Here is a 20,465-nt window from a genome sequence, read left to right on the forward strand (position 1 = left end):
AATCTAGGAAAACATACTCCATGAGGCTGTAGTTCCTGTAGTGGCACAGGTGGGATTTTGGCTTCAAAAGACTTGGCTGTTTTGGATCTTTTTTAAGCAGGACCGAGTTGATAAAGGGATTGAGACAGACGGTTCGAACCTGAGTGGTGTCAGTGCTAAGTGTGCCTGGGATGATCTTAGCCGGCCGCCAGAGGATGACGAAGACAGTAGAAGTATCTGCATTGGCACACATCCCCGACGATTGTCTGGAAAAGGTAAGAGGGAACCCTGAAAGCTACTTGGAAGGTTGTTTTCTCGGCATCACAGCTAAGTTGGCTGGAGTTCTCAACACTGTTGTGTTTCTGAATAGGTACAATTTGTTTACAACTTGAAGTACTTGCAGTATTCCTCCATTACAATCCTGATCTTTCATTTTCATCCCAAGTCAGCATACAAAAAATATGATGTTTTTGGACTATTATAAGAAGATAGTTTCCTATTTTTTATAATTATTTTTAAACGTCACATACTTGATAATCACAGGTATTTTAAAAAGTGGTAGAAGGCATGGCTAAAAGTTGCTAGTTTCAGTCCAACTAAGATAGTATTAAATTGGGAGGCTATATTGCTTCAAGTTATGTATTAAAACAGGAAACCAGATATTTGGTGTGCTTTATGAGGTCTTCATTAAATTTAATATGATTATTTTGAGCAAAGTTGCTTCGTATGGAACTTGGATTTTTTTTTGTTATATCAAGTTAAATTCAAAGCCCAAAACTCAAGGTTTAGCTCTCCCAACCCTCTCAATTTTTGTTCATTTACTTATAGCAAACCTGAATCACTTTGTACTCTGTGTGCTGCTTTGCAGTTACAGAGTCGGTTCTGTGGTGTTTCATCTCCCCCACTCCCCAACCACTTTCTTTTAAAACAAATAAACAAATAAATACTACATTTAACTTCCACTTCTATAGCTTCTGTTTGTGGTTTGGAGGGTAAGCACCATGAACAACAACAGTAAATTTACACACACACACACACACACACACACACACACACACACACACACCCCTGACTGGGTTGCCCAGCTGCTCGGAGGCTCCCAACTTAGTCAAGAATAGTTTGTCATAGTGCAGGAAAGGAAGGAAGCCATATGAGTGGGGAGGCGTGTGAAGTTTGTTTCTAACCTTCCGGTCCATGCTCTGGAGGATCGTCTGAACTGAACCTGACTCAGTTTTTAAACTATCGTTTCAGATACAGAGCAAATCCGGGAGACTCTGCGAAGGGGACTTGAGATTAACAGCAAGCCTGTTCTGCCCCCAATTAACCATCAGAGACAGAATGGACTGAATAATGACAGAGCTCCGTAAGTTTAGTCTTGTGTTTGGGGCCCTGAGGTGGTGGAAGATGTGTCTAATTTTGCTTAGCCGTGGGGAAATAGTGGAAAGAAAGGCTGGCTTAATGTTTCTAACCTGGTGATAGCTATTTATGCAATACTTCCGGATGCCTCACAATCTAAAAGACAGAAATTGAAAAGGGAGAATGCAACATAAAGGTAGGCTTGTGTTTTAGAGCAGGTTCAGAATTTATAGACTGCTGACCAAGAATTACACAGTGCGTACCTCTGATAGTTAAGTCATCCATGGTGTTACCAGACTGACAAAGTAGATGATATAAGCAAAGTGGATGATGGCCAAACAGGAACATAAATACTAACGGGTTAAATAAACATAGCTCTGCAAGACAGGCCTAAGTGATCTTATCAGTGGGTGGGCAAAACATAAGCATGGAAATTAATTGATATTGTTATGAAATTAATTAATATTGCTATAATTTGGCTATTATTGGGGAATATTGATAAACTAATAAAGTTAATTGCAAAAAAGAACATAAGCATGACTGCTTACGGACTGCAAGCAAGCGAGTGAAGGTGAAGGCCTGTCACTGATACTTGGGGTATTTTATGTTTGTCCTGCTTGCCATCCAGTTAATAGTAGAGCCTTCTTGGAAGCATATATTCATCCTTCACTTCATTTGAAGGCCTTTTGCACTTCACACATGAGATTGTAGGGAGGCCCCTTATGACCAGTGCATTAGTAGCGATAACGAAGAGCACTGTTCTCTGAAATTCGTTTGTATAACTATTATATATTGCTGGGGTTTTTTAATATATATTTTCTTCGTACTCTCTTTTGTGATAGTAATGAGTAGCATAATTTGTTCTCAAAGGTGATTCTTAGCACTATCAGCGTCTGATATCTGTAGATGACTCAAAGGGGTGAATTATTTTTTAAAAAACACTTGTCTTTCTGAGGGCAAGATCTCATCTTCTACATTTGCTATTCAGTATACCTTGGAGAGGATTACATTGTTGAATCTTGCTAAAAGTCTGTGAAAAAGCGTAGCCAACTCTGACTTCCCACGAGAGACAGAGCCTTAGGTTACTAGTATCTGTAAGTACTGCATCCTGGCCAGCCATTCGTATGGGTATCAGCTTAATCACATCCTTCTAGTGTGGGAATCCATTACTTGGAACATTGTGTCCATCCAGTTCAGAACCAGTTACTCTTTATAGAGTTCTAAAAGAGCCTTCTTAATCATCTTGACAGAGACCAGGACATTGCAAGAATTGTCAGAATTTCTTCCTTCTGTAGGAGTCGGAAACACTTCTGTTCAAGAGTGAGAGAACAGTTCCCCTTGGGGAGGAGAGCAAGGGATTGTTCTTACTAATTTGCAGTTCCCAAGATAGGCAGATGGTTGCCCTCCAGTATTAAATCTTTTGTTGTTGAACATGTTTGGCCACGTAGAACTCCAGATGCCTTGTTTGCTAGAAATCCTGCTCCACTGAGCAGTTTGTGTCCTTGGACCTGAAAGACATATATCTTCATATTTCATCTTATGCATGGCATTGATGGTTTTTTAAAAGTGCATGAATAGGGATGTGTAGTGCCCTGTTTGAGGCAGCAGCAACATCAACAATTCTGCTATCCTTGGGTTGTAGCAAATTATAGTCTTACCCATTACAAACCCGTTGAAAATAATGTGCATGGCTAACTTTGATCCGTTAATTTAATTGCCCTACTCTCAGTAAAATTTAGTTGGCTACACTAAGTATGCTATTCCCTTCAGGAATAACTTGTGGACTTTCGTGTGCTGAACTTGAGATACACAAGCTTGAGTCTTGCCAGAAAACCCATCTGGAACCAGTGCAAAGGATCCATTGCTAATTTGCTACTTGATTCCTGATTTAGCGGTACATTTCCTTTATTGTAGGGCTTTGTCCCTTCAAAGGAATATCAGAAGTGTATATAGCTTGTCTCTACTTGCCTGCCCCAGCTTGCTCTAACCACACATCCCTAAACATGTCTGCAGATGGCTTCTCTGTTCAGGGAATAAAATATTCCTGAACACAAATGACCGAGGCTTTACGTGCGCTAGGGAGACACTTTCCCACTGCATCCCTGCCTGTTCTGCCAGAGGATAAGTTGCTGTCCATCTGGTAGAGCTGACTCAGAAACTAGCTCACTTATTAAAATACACAGGAGTGTAGCATAAGTAACTTTGTTTTAGTCTATCCCCCTCGTGTAAGGCATACAGGGAACAACAGAGAGAAGAACACAAATGGAGTTTTATTGGGAGATTAACAAAATGGCAATTTAATGATTTACAATAAAAGCTATCCATGAGACAGTGGGGATGCCAGCAAAATGAGCAAGAAACACACATTTCATGGTTTCCTAGAGATGCACTGAGTCCAGGTACTTATAATCTCTGATAGGCTTCACCAGCCTGGTGCCCTCCAGATGTTTTTGATACTGCTTTCACCACTCCCTGACTATTGGTTGTGCTAGTTGGTGGCAGCTGTAGTTTAAAACATTTGGAAGGCACCAGGTTGGGGAAGTCTGGCCTCTGATGTACAAAGACTCACAAAAGAGTAGGGTGGTCCCAAAATGATAATTTCCAGGTACACAAAAGGAATTTTGTTGTTGCCTGTCACAAGAAAGGGGGGGGGGTTAAAATGTGAGTTTAGATGGACTTTACAATAGGAGAGTATAAATTTAATTAAATAATAATAACTGCTGAGACTACTATGCCTACTACTACATCCAAGCGCCTTTTGTCATAGTTTATTAGAACTTTAATAGCTTACTTTCATCCCTCCTCAAAAATGTATAATTTAGAGCCACCCCAAAATGGTGGTTGAATATTGCTCTCAGACAACATGTGGTTTATACCCTTGTCAAAGATGCTGTTCCAGAGTGCTCTAAATACTTGTGACAGGTTGGTATACTCATTGAAAGGGAGGTTGTTTGTGATCTCAGAACACAAGTCAGTTCACTGGAATGAAGAGCAATGACATGAGTCTTGAGGGTGTTTGAATAAACTCCACAGAGGTGGTGTGTACTGTTAGCAAAGAATAAGATTATGAACAAGCAAAGGAACGTGAGATGCTGTCATAGAATTGGTTTGGTGCGGCCTCAGAAAGCTAAGAAGCTTTCATTACTTGCTTTGTATTCCATACTCTCTCCACACTGTGTTTTGTCAAGCCCTTACTTTCTCGTTTAATCAGAATCAGGAATTATCAAAATTCCCAGCTGTTCCACAGGTTTTGCCAATAGCAAAAAGGTCTGCTGGTATCTTGCCAGTCTTTCTCAAAGATGTAGACTTTGTATGTACAGTAGTCTGGCTGATTGTCTTTGTTATCCTCTGTTGCTTTCTGGTAAGGCTAATACCTAACAGACATTTCAGGAGGGCAACATGGTCTTTCTTAATCTTCTTAAAGATCATCTAGCCTACACTAGGGTCCTCCAACCAAGAGAGGCTGCACGAGTAGAACAGGCAGTTCTTCCGTTGTGTAATTGACAGATTTTTCCATGTAAGCCAGTTTGCTAGTCTCCTGTATGTAGGATCGCACAAGTCATGAAGAAAATGAAGTTTTTTCCTTTTATGTTGGAATTGCATTGTACTCCTCTCCTCCTCAAGAGGAATATAACTGACATGATTTGAATTGCAGCTTTTTGGTGGTGTGAAATAACTAAATGAGAAGCTACTGTGCCCTGCTATTTGCTTCCAGGTGGTTATAGAGGAAGGGGAACTGTGCAGATTCAGCCCCATGTGTGTAACTGAGCAGAAGAGTCCAAGAATAACAGTTAATAGGGAATATTTGTTTTCTTTCTTCCATGAAGTAGCCTTAGAAAGCCCTCTGTTGCATAATCAGTAAACTGCAATACAGTCTATGCTGGGCTGGGCTGGAGATGGGATTGCATGTCTGCATGAATGTTGCTTCTTTGGGCTTCAGATATTTAAGGAGACCTACCTCTGAACTGAGGGACACGGGTGGCGCTGTGGGTTAAACCACTGAGCCTAGGGCTTGCCGATCAGAAGGTCGGCGGTTCGAATCCCTGCGACAGGGTGAGCTCCCATTGCTCGGTCCCAGCTCCTGCCAACCTAGCAGTTCGAAAGCATATCAAAGTGCAATTAGATAAATAGGTACTCCTCCGGCAGGAAGGTAAACAGTGTTTCCGTGCACTGCTCTGGTTCGCCAGAAGCAGCTTTGTCATGCTGGAAACATGACCCAGAAGCTGTACACCAGCTCCCTCGGCCAATAACGCGAGATGAGCGCCGCAACCCCAGAGTCGGTCACGACTGGACCTAATGGTCAGGGGTCCCCTTTACCTTTACCTCTGAACTGAGCTATTGGCCTTTTAAGCTAGTGGAAGTAAGGAAGTGATGGCATGGTGATTGTTGCCATTTATCTAACAGAGCAATTCTAACCATGCTTACTCAGTTCCATTGAATTTGATGGGGTTCACTCCCAGGTTAGTGAGGTTATGGTGGCAGCCTAAATTACTTGCAGAAACTCTTAAATAGCCTCTAGTATCCTCTGGTTGTTTTGTTTTGTTTTGTTTTGTTTAAAGAAGACTGTTTTTTTCTGCAGCTTTCCATGCACTTGATCAGAAGCATCTGGCACTGGCCACAGAATTTACCTTCCAGATTGGACCTTGGTTTGGCCAAGGATAGTGGCACATGGTATTAGGTCTACAAACTTTAAGCTGAAGACAAGCTCTCTATCTTGCATTGTGTGTGATCTTAAACTCTTCAGAGCATGCTAAAGAAGGTTATTACTGCCTGTGATGTAGGTTCTTTTCACATTAGCCTAGTAAGTGGAGGCCTATAGACAAAATTATCAAAATTATTTTTGTTGATAGCACTTATTGACTCAGTGTATATGCTGAAATGTATGACTAGCAAACCTGCAAAAAGTATTAATATTGGTTACCCAGTACTCTTGCTCTCAGCTTAGAAAAGGAGTTGTTAAACTATGTTATGCTAAGCCTTTCAAATAGTTTGATCCCAAGCATTTTTCACCTGCAAATAGAGCAAATTCAACCATGGGAATGTACCATCACAGACATGGTGACTTTTTTCAGAGTCTCAGAACCAGAACAAATCTTTAGGATTAGGGTCTTGTTAAGGGTGGTGGTTTGGATTGTTTAAGCCCACCCAGATGCAGCTAGAACACAGTTTAGGTAGCCATGCATTGCATATTGTGTTGGAGCAAGGGCAAGGCAGATCAATGAGTAAGATGGAGAGTTAAGATATGCAGCTTCTAAGGAAGATGAGGGGAACCGTGGGAGCACCTCAGACAAACAGTCAGGATGTGAAAAATGAAAAAGCTCTCTTACTTCCAGTTATCATAATATACACCATCATGGAAAAGGTTAGTTCTCTGCCTCTTGGCCAAATAAAATGCCCAAAATAATGGATATGAGAGAACTGGTATATGTAGTAAAATTGGAGTATTAGAATGATTGTGTATGCTGAAGCTGTATTTTATTCTTTCTGATGTATACTTTGTGATGGATGTTGGAAGAAAGGCTAGCACGGGCACACAACTGTCAGAACTGGCAACAATCTTAAGCACACTTTCAGCATAATGGGCTGGTATGAAATGCCCTGGCTCAGAGTAGCAAAGATCAGCCAGACTTCTTAATAGTTCTCAGTACAATAAATCCTGCATCAGAAACCTTAACATATTTTAAGCTGCTGCTTCATCCCACTAGAAATCTAGGAGATGCAGATCAAACCCATGGTCTCAATACTTCAAAATGGGATTAGAAATAAAAGGGTGGGTGCCAGTTCTACTCTTGAGTAGGACTTAGTTGAATGCAACTCAAATTATTTATCATGTATCTGTTAAACACCTTTTCTCAGTGAGAATGTTCTAAAGACCATTTGTAGTCTGTGATACAACATGGAATTAGTGTGAGTGCACCATTTGTTCAGGTGAAACACAGGGAAGTTGTGTGGTATGAGAATCTAAAAGCAGTTTAAATAATGGGTTAACCAAAGCAATATTCTAGGCAGTAAGGCTTTCTCAACTATGAATACGGCAAAATTGAAGTATAAATGTCTTACTCAGCTTAATAGTGCTCAAATGCTGTCTTTTTTCCAGTTCAGTTGTGAAGCGGAGGAGACTGACTTTCACAATGCTAAGGTTGTTGCACTACATGCAAGTTAAACTCTACTAACATCAGATTATCATTTTCCTGTTTGCTGAATTGTACTATCCTAGCATATAAAATGGACATAGTGTCAGTTCAAATGTAACATTGAACTGTGGTTTGGCATTATTGAGCCTTGAATTTGTGTGGTTAGATTCTTTCTTCAGCTACCTGTGAACTCTGCTTTGCTTGCAATCTCTGGCTTTTGCAAACCAGAATTTGCCTGGTTTGGATAAAATTGCAAAATATAGTTTGCGGCAAAGTAAGAGTTGGTGGCGCTGTGGTCTAAACCACAGACCCTAGGGCTTGCCAATCAGAAGGTCGGCGGTTCAAATCCCCACGACGGGGTGTGCTCCCGTTGCTTGGTCCCTGCTCCTGCCAACCTAGCAGTTCGAAAGCACGTCAAATGCAAATAGATAAATAGGTACCGCTCCGGTGGGAAGATAAACAACGTTTCCGTGCGCTGCTCTGGTTTGCCAGAAGCGGCTTAGTCATGCTGGCCACATGACCCAGAAGCTGTACCCCGGCTCCCTCGGCCAGTAAAGCGAGATGAGCACTGCAACCCCAGAGTCGTTCGCGACTGGACTTAACAGTCAGGGGTCCCTTTACCTTTACCTTTAAGAGTTTGCAAGGGGTTCTGTGTCAGTTTTGTGCATGTGACTTTTAAACCAAGAATGGAATGGATAAACTTTTTGTAGCAAGTAAATGTTGGAATATCTCCAGGGGCCTAAAGATTTTTACTAATTGGCATTAAGGGATGCTGATTTCAGCCATCCATTTCTAATGTGGCAAGAGGACCAAAGGTGGTTGCAGGTTTGTGCATGTGGTCATGCCGTGTTTTAACCAGGTTGTTTCTTCAGTCATTTTGCATATAGTAAAAAGATAAGGAGATGCTGTTGCAGTATGTGGTTTTGCTGCAAGTTACTAGTTTGGCCAACTGCTGCACAAGCCCAGTGCCAAAGTCTAATGTGGCTGCAGTTAACAGCACTGCGGCTAACAGCACTGTTGTTCATCTCAATTCACAAGATTTAAAAACCAATTCAGGCTGTTGGTAAGAACAGAAGATGGGGGAAGAAATAGTTGAAAGTCAGCAAAAGTCACCTTGGTAACTGCTGCATTACACTCGCTCAGAATGAAGAGACTTCAAACATGACTACAAACAGCTTTAAAGAAACAAAAAGAACTTAATCATCTAAAGAATTAATCTGACAACTGCCCACACTTACACCTCCCACAATCCTTCAATCACTAGGGAATGAGCTTTAATCTCAGATTCCCCTCCAGTTCCATAAAATGCTAGATATGCAGTCTTCAAACTGGGGCATTTCCGGCACATTGCTCTCATTCAAATGCTCTCCCTCTCCTAACACAGCAGCCTTGGCTTTTGTCAGTTTTTTGTTTCATTTCTTTCTGGATGCAAACTGAGGATCATGAATTATTTGTGTTGGTTGGGTGAAGCATTCAGTCTGGTGGAGATGTTTACAATATTTTTACATGCTAGTTACTGCAAAAAAGAAAACTTGTGCCACCTTTTACTAACACTTTTGGGAAGGAGCAGTGAGAGGCCAAGATGGGTGGTCACAAAAATACAAGTAATTGAAACAAAAGGCTTGCTAAACTGTCATTTTTAAAGCTACAATTTTTAGATAAAAGAAAGTGCAGTAATGAATTATTGGGTTCTTCCCCTCCCACACTGATTCCCCCCCTCCCTATCTAGGTTGCCTTCTTTTCCAAAGGCCAGGCATGGATTTTCATTCATGCTTGAAGAATGTGAAAATCTCCTGCATACTTGGTTTTCAGCTTAGTGTGTAGGTTATTGAACATCTAATGTGTGGGTGGCCTTTCCAGTACCCTCCCATTCAAAGGTTGGCAAGGCAAAGAGAAGGGCCTTCACTTAGGAGACAAATTATATGGGGAATTCTACGCTTCCAGAGTCACTCTGTAAAGAAAATCTCTTGGTTCAAGAGTTAGAACCAGCAAATCTGAATCACATATGGGTTAGAGGGAGCTTATTCCAGGGACTTAATATATTGTCTTGTTTTGAGAAGAAGCTCATCAGGATGTGGTCAAGCCAGGAAATGAGGCACTGTTCAGGTTAGGGGAACAGACTCCTGGAATATTGGAGCAGGCAGAGCTTTAAGGGAGGAAATTGCAGCAGCAAAAGGCATGTGGAGGGTTCATGGACTTTTAAATCTGTTCTGTTCGTTTTTCTGAGAAAGAAAAATACATAAATATCCCTTGTTATGCTAACAGCCTATTCTGTAGCAGTCCAGAATGAACCTGAGATATGTAGCTAATCATAATGTAACTATAATGTAACTATAATGTAACCTGTGATCAGATACACAACATATGCTGTGCAGCTACACTTGCCAGAAACAGATATGGGCTTCTGAAGCTGCAGAGACGCCTTTATACAATAGTACGGAATATTCTATTGATTTATGACGTTCTGTGGACCCAGCTACAGCAGTTCTGGATGCATAACACTGCATTTGGACAACATGGCATTTGCATTCTGGTCACTGTTGTTTTATGTGTAGTTTGGTGCTCTGGTCAATAGCAACCCCCTTCTCAGTAAGATGAATGAACCTGATCTTGTGATTAGGGCTTGGCGATGGAGAAGTTGGCACTGAAGCACAATTCATGTGGGCAAGTTAACACTAGAGCACAATCTACAGTAAGAACAGTTCTATTTGGGGTTTTTGTAAACAGAAGCACAGCTAAGTAAATCTAAGTGGATGCAGTTATTTCCATTATGCCCTAGAACTCCTATGGTTTAGCGTTCTCTCAGCAGTGGACCTCATACAAAAAAATAATGTGAGCCTAATCCCCAAAACTTGTAAATTTACTTGTAAATTGCTGTCTGGAGAAACACACAGCTGCCATTATTACTGCTTTAACACTAGAGCTAAATATATTGTCACAGTTGGAGCATCAGAGTATAAGCATGAATTCTGCCCTTTTTTTTAGCATCACGATGAATACTTAATCTCATCTTTTATTATAACTACAGAGTAAAGACAGTTTGGTTCCAGTGTCCATAAGGTTTGCAACTGTTTTCTTAGCTTGCAACTTAGGAATGAAAAATTTCACCATCACCATTTACCATATTTTTCCATGTATAAGATGCCCCCATGTATAAGACACCCCCTATTTTGGGGGACTCCAAATTAAGAAAACACTCCTTAGCACTACCTGTGTATAAGACGAGCCCCAATTTTAAACCTAATTTTCTGGTAAAAAAACAAACCCTAGTCTTATACATAGAAAATTACAGTAATTTGTATGCCATCTTTCCATAGTTAAAACCATGCTCAAGACAGCTTACACGTGAAAAGATTTACATAATTACAAACATATCAAAAGTAGTCAAAAACAATGAATAAAGCATATCAAAAGTACACAACCATTATTGAACAATTTCTGCATAAATAAGATGTAAACATAAAGATACAAAAAATAATATAACAGCACCAAAAAGAACCCCCAACAATCCCTCCTAAACAATACCCCAACCCAAGAGTCTATTCAGCAGCCTCAGCTTTTATAGCTGGAGTCAGTCAGGGCTGTGCCCTCCCAAGCCAGGTGGAATGGGCTGGTAAGACAGGGAGCAAGTCTTCCACAACTCACAGTCAAAATTTGATATTCTTCTGGTGACAATACAGTGGAACCTCTATTTGCAAGCATAATCCGTTCCGAAGGTCCATCTGGGGGTCAAAACAGGTCACTGGGAGAGGCACCATTGTGCGCAGGCAGCGATTGCCTGCTTCTGCGCATGCGTGAACGGTGGCAAACCCGCCGGTTACTTCCCGGTTTGCCGCGGTCATGACTTGGAATGGCTGTAAGAAGAGGTGGTGCTAAGTAAAGGTTCAACTGTATGCTGCTTTTAAGAGTTAATGTCAGATAAATAGAATGTGTGGGTAGCAGGATAATTTTGCTAAATGTACAGTGGAGATCAAGAAAGCTTAACTTAGTGGTCAATTGTGCCAGTTTCAAAATAATGATGTTCGCCATTTTGTTTTTTAGAACAAAATGTTAAACTGCCAAACTCATTATTCAAGAGTCTGCTCCATGCTATGGTTGGGTTTTTTAAAACAAAAAACAAAAAAACAAAGGCCCCACCTACACATCAGTGCAGTTCTGTATCCTATCTAGTCTGAAAGCATTTGGCGGGGAGTGAAATATATTTTCTCCAGAGGTTCCAGCTGTATCAACCTGAATGTTCTATGACCCACATGGCAACAGTTCTGAAATGGTGGGCTGGAATAAATCAGTGAGTCATGGAAGACATCCTCCTCTGCCTTCTTGCCAGGGTTCATTAAATTGGGTGGGGAATCTCTGGCCTGCAAGTTGAATGCAGCCCTCTAGGCCTCTCTCCCCATCCATATTTCTCACTAGCCCTGCTCTGTACCCCGATCAAGTGCTTATCCCTCGGAGGAATGTGTCCTTGCCATTTCTGTTGGTTGTCAGAGTGGAGATGTGTAGAAATCTCTGAGTTGTACATAGTTGGGATATAGCCTGTTATAGAAAGGTAAGAGTCACATCCATTGTTCTACTTTACTTACTTTTGGATCTGGCTGTATGCATGACTGACATGAATACCTTGAAAGGTTGCCCACAGGAGTCTGTGGCCCTTTGTTGAAAAGTATTCACCATGCTTGCCTTAGATGAAATCACAAAGGGTTTTGTTCACATCTTTCTTCACTATTTGCATGGAGAGGTTTATTCCCTTTTTTCACCCTTAGATTATAGCCATCTTCGGTAAGTCAGGGTAGGGAACCAGTGTCCGTTCAAATGTTGTTGTGCTCTTCTATCAACCCCAACCAGGGTGGCCAATAACCAGGAATGTTAGGAGCCAGAGTCCAGCAATATCCAGAGAACCATAGCTTCCCCATCCTTTCTTTATGCCTTCCATCTATTAAAGAATGGCTAGTATCTTATAGAGAGGTTGGCATTAATAAAACTTTTGCTGGCTTAGGTGTGATTCTTTCAACTGGTTTTGTGCCTCACTGGGGAAACTGGCAGGAAGTGTTGAGGAAGGGTTGACAAAGTTTTCCAATACCAAACTTTTGCAAAGAATCATGACCAAGTTTGTCAGGGTTGTATAACCTGAAGGCAGTAGCTATGGATATTTATTGCATGTGAACAACCGGCTAACTGAGAAGTGATCCGAATGTCATGTCCCTGCTGGAGGAATCTTTTTTGAGGGCTCACGTGGAGCTCCTGAAGATAAAATCACAACGGTGCAGTCTATGGCAATGGCTCTTGAAGCAGATATGTTGATTCTGTGCCCTCGGGACAGGTAACCCCATCTTTGTCTTGGAGACAGATGCCAAGTGGCTACCTAGTCCTCAGGAGTGCAGGTACCTAATGGTGCAGAATTGGTCAAGCTCCAGCTGCAGGTACTTGCCTGAGGAATAAAGTATCCACTTGAGTAAAGAGATATTATTTGAGAATAAGCCACTCTTCACAAGTAGGGGCTCTGAAGACTTGAAGCTTAAAAGCCTTCAGTTCTAGACAGAGTCCTGGAACAATGCGTGCACCAGCTTCTAGACTTAAATATCCCCTGATTACCAAACTGTTCACTAGGACCTCTCGCCACCACCCTGATGTTTGGACTTGAGACTGCCTTCAGATCTTGCTTCTTATTCTGACCTTGTGTTTGGACCTCAGACTGCCTTCAGACTGTGTGCATGATACACACCTTTGCTAATTCCCATATGTAAATCAAGCAGCACTGTAAGAACTGACCTGATTTTAAAAAACAAAAACAAAAAAAATCGTCACCCCTCCCCACCCCATCTAGCTCTTTTCCCCATTTCTTCCCAATGTCTTGACAAATGAAACTGATTTGTAAAATTTTTATGAGAGACATTGCACATATCTTTGTAAACCAAGAAATAAAAAAGAACTGACCTGATCTCTTAAAAATTCCATATAACAGTGTTTATATGGAATAATAAAAAAGAACTGACCTGATCTCTTAAATAATAAAAAGAACTGACCTGATCTCTTAAAAATTCCATATAACAGTGTTTGAAACTTTGCTTCTAAGGCAACCAGACTTGTCGAGTACCACTTAGGAAGACGTTTCACGTCTTTAGGTACCGTTGTGTGTGAATGTATATTTGAATCAATACTAAGTGTTAACAGACACGGTCATTCTTCCTTTAGTGACTCCATCATCACAGATGATGTCTAGAAGCATCAGTAACTTCTCACACTGATTCCAGCTCACTATGATAATAAAATTGGCAGTAAGGTTGTTTCTACATTGAAGAGGATATTCACAGTGCCTTATAAGATGCCTGTAAAAATAGGCCATCCATGATAGGATCTGGCTAGGCTGTGCAGTGAAAAATCCTCTGGAAAATATGCCTGTGGGTCTTTAACTGTGAAAAGGCAATATTATGAATATTTACTTGTGAACCATCCTATTTTACTCAGCGGGACATGCTTGCTACATACATCTCGGCTATGTGAGAGGTTGGATGACTTAACAAATTTATGCAGGCATACAAATACTAATATGGATACTGCAGGAGCTTGGCTCTAGCAGGTTCCCAGTATTTTCATGGTATGCTACCATCTCTAAGTGATATCTCAAATAGGATTCCTCCAGCAGGGAAATGACATCAGGTCACTTCTCAGCTGGTTGTTCACGTGCAATGCATATAGCTCAGTGGTGCTTATAACCCCAAGGTTGCAGGTTCAGTCCGCGTAAGGGACAGCTGCATATTCCTGCATTGCAGGGTGTTGGACTGGATGATCCTCAGGGTCCCTTCCAACTCTACAATTCTATGATTCTATATTCCCAACCCATAGCTACTACCTTCAGGTTATACAATCCCGACAAACGTCTTCATGATTATTTGCAAAAGCTTGGATTTGGAAAATGTTGTCAAGCCTCCCTCGACAGTTCTGGCCATTTCCCCCAGTGAGGCACAAATCCAGTTGAATCACAAGACCTAAGCGTGGCCTGGATACTAGAAAGTAGGAGTTACACCTTAAAAATATATATAGATTATACTAAAATGAGGTGCCTCAAAGTCCTGAAACTTGTGAGATGAGGCAGCAAGGACAAGTGTGTTTGTTTCATCGCTCACCCCTCCTCTCTCTATTTTTTTGCCTTCTGCCTTGGGAAAGGAGAATGTCTGTCTGCAGTGGAAGGCTTTTGTATCTGTAGTGGCTTCCTGTGTGTATTGGAATGCTTTCAAAGGTTTGAAGGCAATAGTGGTGGACTTGGCACATTTTACCCTACTGCCCCCCCCCCCATGATTACTGTAACCACTTTGGAGCACATGAAGAGAGCTGGAGAACAAGTTGCCTGTGAGCCAGAATTACTGGATCAAAATGGAATGGCATGTGATACGCTGAAATATTAAGTTGGAGGGTAGAACATAGTGTGCCCTTGCTGAGGATGGTTGCATACAGCCATGCTCCTCTCCGTTGGAAAAGTGTGTTGTCCATTTTCCAGGGCACAGCTGTCTGCCTTTGCCATTAATAAAAATCTTCTTTACAAAGTGATGTAAAGCAGGGTATTGGTCTTGCGCTCTAAAAGCACACCTATGTTTTTATTTCTCTTAGGAGTCGGAAGGACAGCCTAGAAAGTGAAAGCTCGGCAACAATTATTCCTCATGAGTTGATTCGCACAAGACAGCTTGAGAGTGTGCACCTGAAATTCAACCAGGAATCAGGAGCATTGATTCCACTTTGTTTAAGGTGAGTAGTCAGCCTGGTTTTCTCAGTTGGTTAGAGCATAGTGCTGATAATGCCAAGGTTGCAGGTTCGAACCCCGCATATTCTTGCATTGCAGGGCATTGGACAAGATGATCCTCTGTGTCTATTCCAACTCTACATTTCTATAATTCTGTGAACTACAGCTTTCTGTGAACTACCACCCTCTTATATACAGCCCTGTATCAATATAATCCTAAGTAATTGTCAGCTGATTTGATTGATTTATGAAAGATTGTGTATTGCAGTTAGTGAGGAAGAGTATGATTGAGTGGAGTTGTTGAAAGTGGAGTTTAGGTATGGAATTGCTTTCTCTTGAGCTCCCTTATAACACACTCAATAGTGTAGGAGCTAATTCCCTGTGGTGTGATCCCATGAGGCTGCACTATGCTCATCAGTAATGAAACTGAAACATGGGTCAAATCTAAGTCTTCTTTTTTTTACCCAGGGCCAAAATAGTCAGCAAGGGCCTTAATCATATGTTAGTGTGGTCATGTTATGTTCACCCACTTATGCCTTACTTTTTTATTATCTGCGAATTTAGAGTAATGTGCTTAGATGCTGTGAGACTTGAGCAGTTTAGTCAATCAATCAATATACTTTATTCGACCGATAGTCAGAAACAAAAACATTTCTCAATACAAAGATAAACATATAAAACTGAAGGCATCAGAGGGATACATAAAATATAAAAATATAAAACTGAAGGCATCAGAGGGATACATAAATGGGGTATGACCGAGCAGTTTAGTGCTTATGATACAGTAGTGTGTCACATGGAGAAGATACTGTGGATTTAGAGATCGCATTTATGAGTGTTTATATTTACTCTTCCAGGGGCAGACTATTACATGGACGGCACTTTACATACAAAAGTATTACGGGAGATACAGCAATCACTTTTGTGTCAACAGGAGTTGAAGGGGCTTTTGCTACAGAGGAGCATCCATATGCAGCACATGGGCCTTGGTTACAAGTAAGAGCCCTCTCATCCTCTTTCCATCTTGCTTCAGTCACTCCCGCCTTCTTCCCAAAAGAACATTTCTTCACTTCATTTTGCTATATTATTTTTAGGCCAAGGAAGCCTTTGCATTCTGCTGCAGTTTCTTTTGAAGTGTTTAGGAAAGAGAATTTAAAGCCAAAAAGTAATGGCAGTCTCTAATACTCTGTTCTGTGTAAACAGCAATTTTCTCTCCCAGAATCCCAGAACATTTTACAAACTCTGCATCCTCTAATTCCCTCTCTTACCACTGCAATGCAGCTGCCTTTTGTAGTTACTGTTTTTGAACAGCACGATGCAGCCTAGAAGACAAGGTTACAATACTTGAACCCATGAAAAACTCAAAAGGAAAATCAAAACTGCAGAAATGGGAACCTTGCAAAATGATTTTCGCTTAGGGCGCTGTTGTGAAGAGGCCTGGGTTTTGAGGAGAGAGCCATAGAATTCCGCTTCCCTTAAGATGAAACTGTAACACACTTTTGATTTAAGAGTTTTTTCCTTAAGGTATCCACAACATGAATTCCTAGAAATGACAGCACTCCTCCTGGCCCTTTGTACACTGGGTATGTTTCACCTTTCCTAAAATCCTGCCATAATAACTGCATACATCCTCTAGGATGAGCTAGTGGGGGCAGGAAATAGAGGAACTATTTGAAACAACTGAGTGAAATCCATGCCTATGAAGGATGGGACTCTGCATGGCTTTTGTATCTCACAAGATACAGTTAGGTTAGGACTCTTTCTTGTCTTGAAATACTTTCAGAGGCTGTAGCTTTGTGTATATAATCTACAACTAGTTCAGAAAAGGACAGGAAGTTTAGATGTGTGGCCATTTCTGCCCCCCTAGTTTTCAAGATGCATTTCTTTCCTAAGAATCCTTCAGTTCTTTGCTCCTGTAGGTGTCACAATTGGGCTGGGTATGAACTTTTTTTGTTTGTTTTAATTTTCTTAAGGCATATGAGCCTGATACGCTTTTAGAACATGTTGAAGATCTGTAGGAAGTCCCTGTAAGCTTGTTTTCTGAGAAATGGATTCGCTTTCCCAGCACACTAATGATTTAGGATAGACACTCAAAGGATCTAGTAGTCCATTGTTCTGGTTCTTGTACTATTGCCTGTGGCCTCTGAATATTTGCTCCAGATAATGGCTTTTTAGGATTTGCCCATGTGGGAATGTATTGAAGAGCCCTATATAGCTTCTCAGTTAGTGCTCCGGCTGTTAAGAAAGCACAGAGTGAAAGTACAGGCCCTTTTCAGAACAGACAAAGAATAGTCTACATTTCCTGGTTGTGGGTGTGGCATTTTTGGAAATAACCTTACCCAGTTTCATGCACCTCTGGCCTTCCTTCTTGCTGATACCTGCCCTATAATTAGACATAACTGACAGATATAGGAAAGCTAGAATGAGTAGTTAGGGCCTAGAGCAAGCAGGTTAGTAGGTGAACCTGTAGTTGTAGAATATTTTTAGTTTTCAGAATGAAATAGCAGCTTGGCACAACCCATGTTTGGGGGGGATGGAAGAGCACATTTGTCCTCAGCAGAGGTTTTGTATAATCAGATAAAGAATGCCCCAATGTCAGGGACAAGACAAGCAGGAGTCCCAAGGGGTGGGCAGAGAAGGCATGGGGGTAGGAGGATGGGGCAGGGAAAGAGGCCATTTGTGGGGTTCCGTGCCACCGATGAGGCAGGAGCTGGGGTTGGAGGAAGAAGGGGGGGCTCCTCTGTCCCTCCCCTGCTGTCTCCAAGGACAAGGAGGGGCTTAAAGCGACAGGAGCAGCTGGAGCTGCTGTGCAGGTGAAGCCGCCAGTTGCTTGTGTGAGGGGGCTTAAGTGAGCTGGAAGGGGCATGGTTGCTCCAACTGTCTGGGCCAGAGTACAAGTCTGAAGAAGTAGGTGCCTAGCTAGCTAATTAGTAGGAGTGCTGTGTATATCCCTTGCACCTTAGGAGCTGATGTAGTTGAGTGCTTTGCCAACAAAGAACTTAACTACCAATTGCTTATCCTCATTGGGGCTGGGTGTGCTCTGAACACCCAACCACATTTACTCCCTGTTCGATTCTGTACCTAACAGTGTCTCCTCGTACCCAGCCCTTTTACTGTGTTTCATTTTGTCTAGCAAGGAAGTGGGAGATGTGTGAAAGTGTAAAAATGTGACCTCTAAATGAGTGGTTTGACTTCTCATTAGAAGCATAAAGGTATTTCTCTCTAAATGGAAAGCATGTTTTGGAGAACAATAACAATAGAGAATGTACTAAGATTCAGACTATAAACCTTTGCCCGTTTACTTGGGAATAAGCTCCATTGAACATAATGGGAATTACTCCTGAGTAGACATGTAGAGGATTATATTATGTTTCCTAATGTAAAAACCACCAGGAAATTGTGATAGCAAGGATGGATTTATATAAAGGTGAGCATGTGACTGAACTAAGGAAGATCCAGATTGACTTTTCTTGATTCTGAACATGATGAAATGTAAACGTTCAGCTATAAATTAAATACAATGTGCATCCTTATAGAAAGATCTTTAAACCTTTTAGCAGCCAGCAATCCAGCTGTGCTCTCTGAATCTTTACACAGAGGTCAACCAGTGCTTTGTATGCCTTCTTTGGAAATATGGCACTCATGTTTCCAAAGCACCTTTTCCTTCTATTACTACTACCTTACAGAAAATCAGCTGCCAAAACCCCTAAGGCCATACTTCTACAAGGTGTGTTTACAAAGAATTGATTAGCTCCACTTTAAGTACTAATCTTGCCAAGGTGAAGGTGAATTAAATTGAGCAAGAAAAATCAGCTCATCCCCTTGTCTGATCCAGCAGGGCTGCTCTTAGATACCCTGACCTTAGCCTGTTTAAGGCGTTAAAAGGAAAACAAAACATAACCCAGTATTTTGCATTTAACTTGGAAGCAAACTACTCACTTCTCTGGTAAAAACAAACAAACAAAACCTTGGAAGCAAACTGAAATCCAGTCTAGATGTTTTAACTCTGAAATAATAAAATCCCTGGCAGTCAGTATCTGTTAATAGGCACACACTCTGCCTCAGTGAACATTGTTGAAAGACAGCCACACGTCCAATGGATTACCCCAGTGGTGAGATACCTCTGGAGGCAATTTCCCCCAATCCATGTCCACTTACCCCACACTTGACATCACATGTCAGGTGTGAGGCAGGTAAAAAGACACAGCTGCATTGGGAGCAGGCTTTTATCTGGTGCCTTTTAAAATGGGTGTCAAATCCGCTTCTGGGATTGGTTCTACACAGGATCTCACGAGTGCAGCCAGTCCCTGCTGGAAGTGGGGCTTGCAGCTGCCACTGATGAGCTGACTTGCAGTGACTACAGACCCCATTTTGTTTGACTTCATGGTTTGAGTTCTACAGTTGGCCCCACCTTGCTTACATGTGAGGTGATTGAACACACCAAAATTCCGGAACCCCCAAAAGCTACCATTGCTAGTACTTGATGCATGTTCTATCCATCTTTCATACAGAGAGCATCCATTAGTCACAAAGTGAGCCTTCTGCCCTCAGTACAGCTCATAGTTCTTCCTCAATGTCTTTTTTAATACTCTCTTGCAGTCGCATACCTTTTTCTCCACCTTTTTAAGCTCAGAACTTGCTGAGCTCCCTAACACCAACTTGGAACACACAATTCCAGATCGTTTAGGAAGCTAAACAATCACCTCACAGAGTGTTTGTTGCAGGGGAGGAAGGGAAAGGAGAATGTTAGCCGCTTTGAGACTCCTTTGGGTAGTGATAAAGCGGGATATCAAATCCAAACTACTACTACTACTACTACTCCTCTTCTTCTTCTTCTTCTTCTTCTTCTTCTTCTTCTTCTTCTTCTTCTTCTTCTTCTTCTTCTTCTTCTTCTTCTTCTTCTTCTTCATGCTCCCCCAAATAGTACGGGGGGAGGAGTGCAACTTAATATTATTATTTAGGTTTTATAATAATCTCATAGCAAATTAAGGGGTTTTTGCCACAAAATTTGAGATTTTTTAGCATTACATATTAAAGTCCACGAAGAAAACTTTTCTACAAGTTTTTTATACCTGCTAATCAGTTACACAAAGCTGAAACTTCAGGATTCCTTGTGTCAGCCTAGCTTAATTCCCTAACACCTTCCACTGTCTCCGGTATTGTTCAATGAGAAAATCACTTTGAGCCACAAAGATGCTAAGCAAGCAAGAAGTCTCATTTGTTAGCACTAAGCTTCTGTTTGTATGTTAGTTACTGTGGCAGTG

The 20,465-nt window shown here is 41.4% G+C and overlaps 1 protein-coding gene across 2 annotated transcripts in view; it reads left to right on the forward strand.

The window, feature by feature from the left end:
* SUFU (SUFU negative regulator of hedgehog signaling) overlaps positions 1-20,465 on the forward strand; it is a 76,652-nt gene that overhangs the window by 36,191 nt on the left and 19,996 nt on the right. Inside the window, exons 7-10 of one of the 2 annotated variants that reach the window (XM_035132658.2) lie at positions 98-254; positions 1,231-1,342; positions 15,072-15,206; positions 16,059-16,197. In XM_035132658.2, coding sequence (XP_034988549.1) covers positions 98-254; positions 1,231-1,342; positions 15,072-15,206; positions 16,059-16,197 — 543 coding nt within the window. The remainder of the gene's footprint in view (positions 1-97; positions 255-1,230; positions 1,343-15,071; positions 15,207-16,058; positions 16,198-20,465) is intronic. The other variant, XM_060274707.1, reaches the window with a different exon arrangement.

Source organism: Zootoca vivipara, chromosome 5 (assembly GCF_963506605.1).
Source record: "Zootoca vivipara chromosome 5, rZooViv1.1, whole genome shotgun sequence".
Classification (NCBI taxonomy): Eukaryota; Metazoa; Chordata; class Lepidosauria; order Squamata; family Lacertidae; genus Zootoca; species Zootoca vivipara.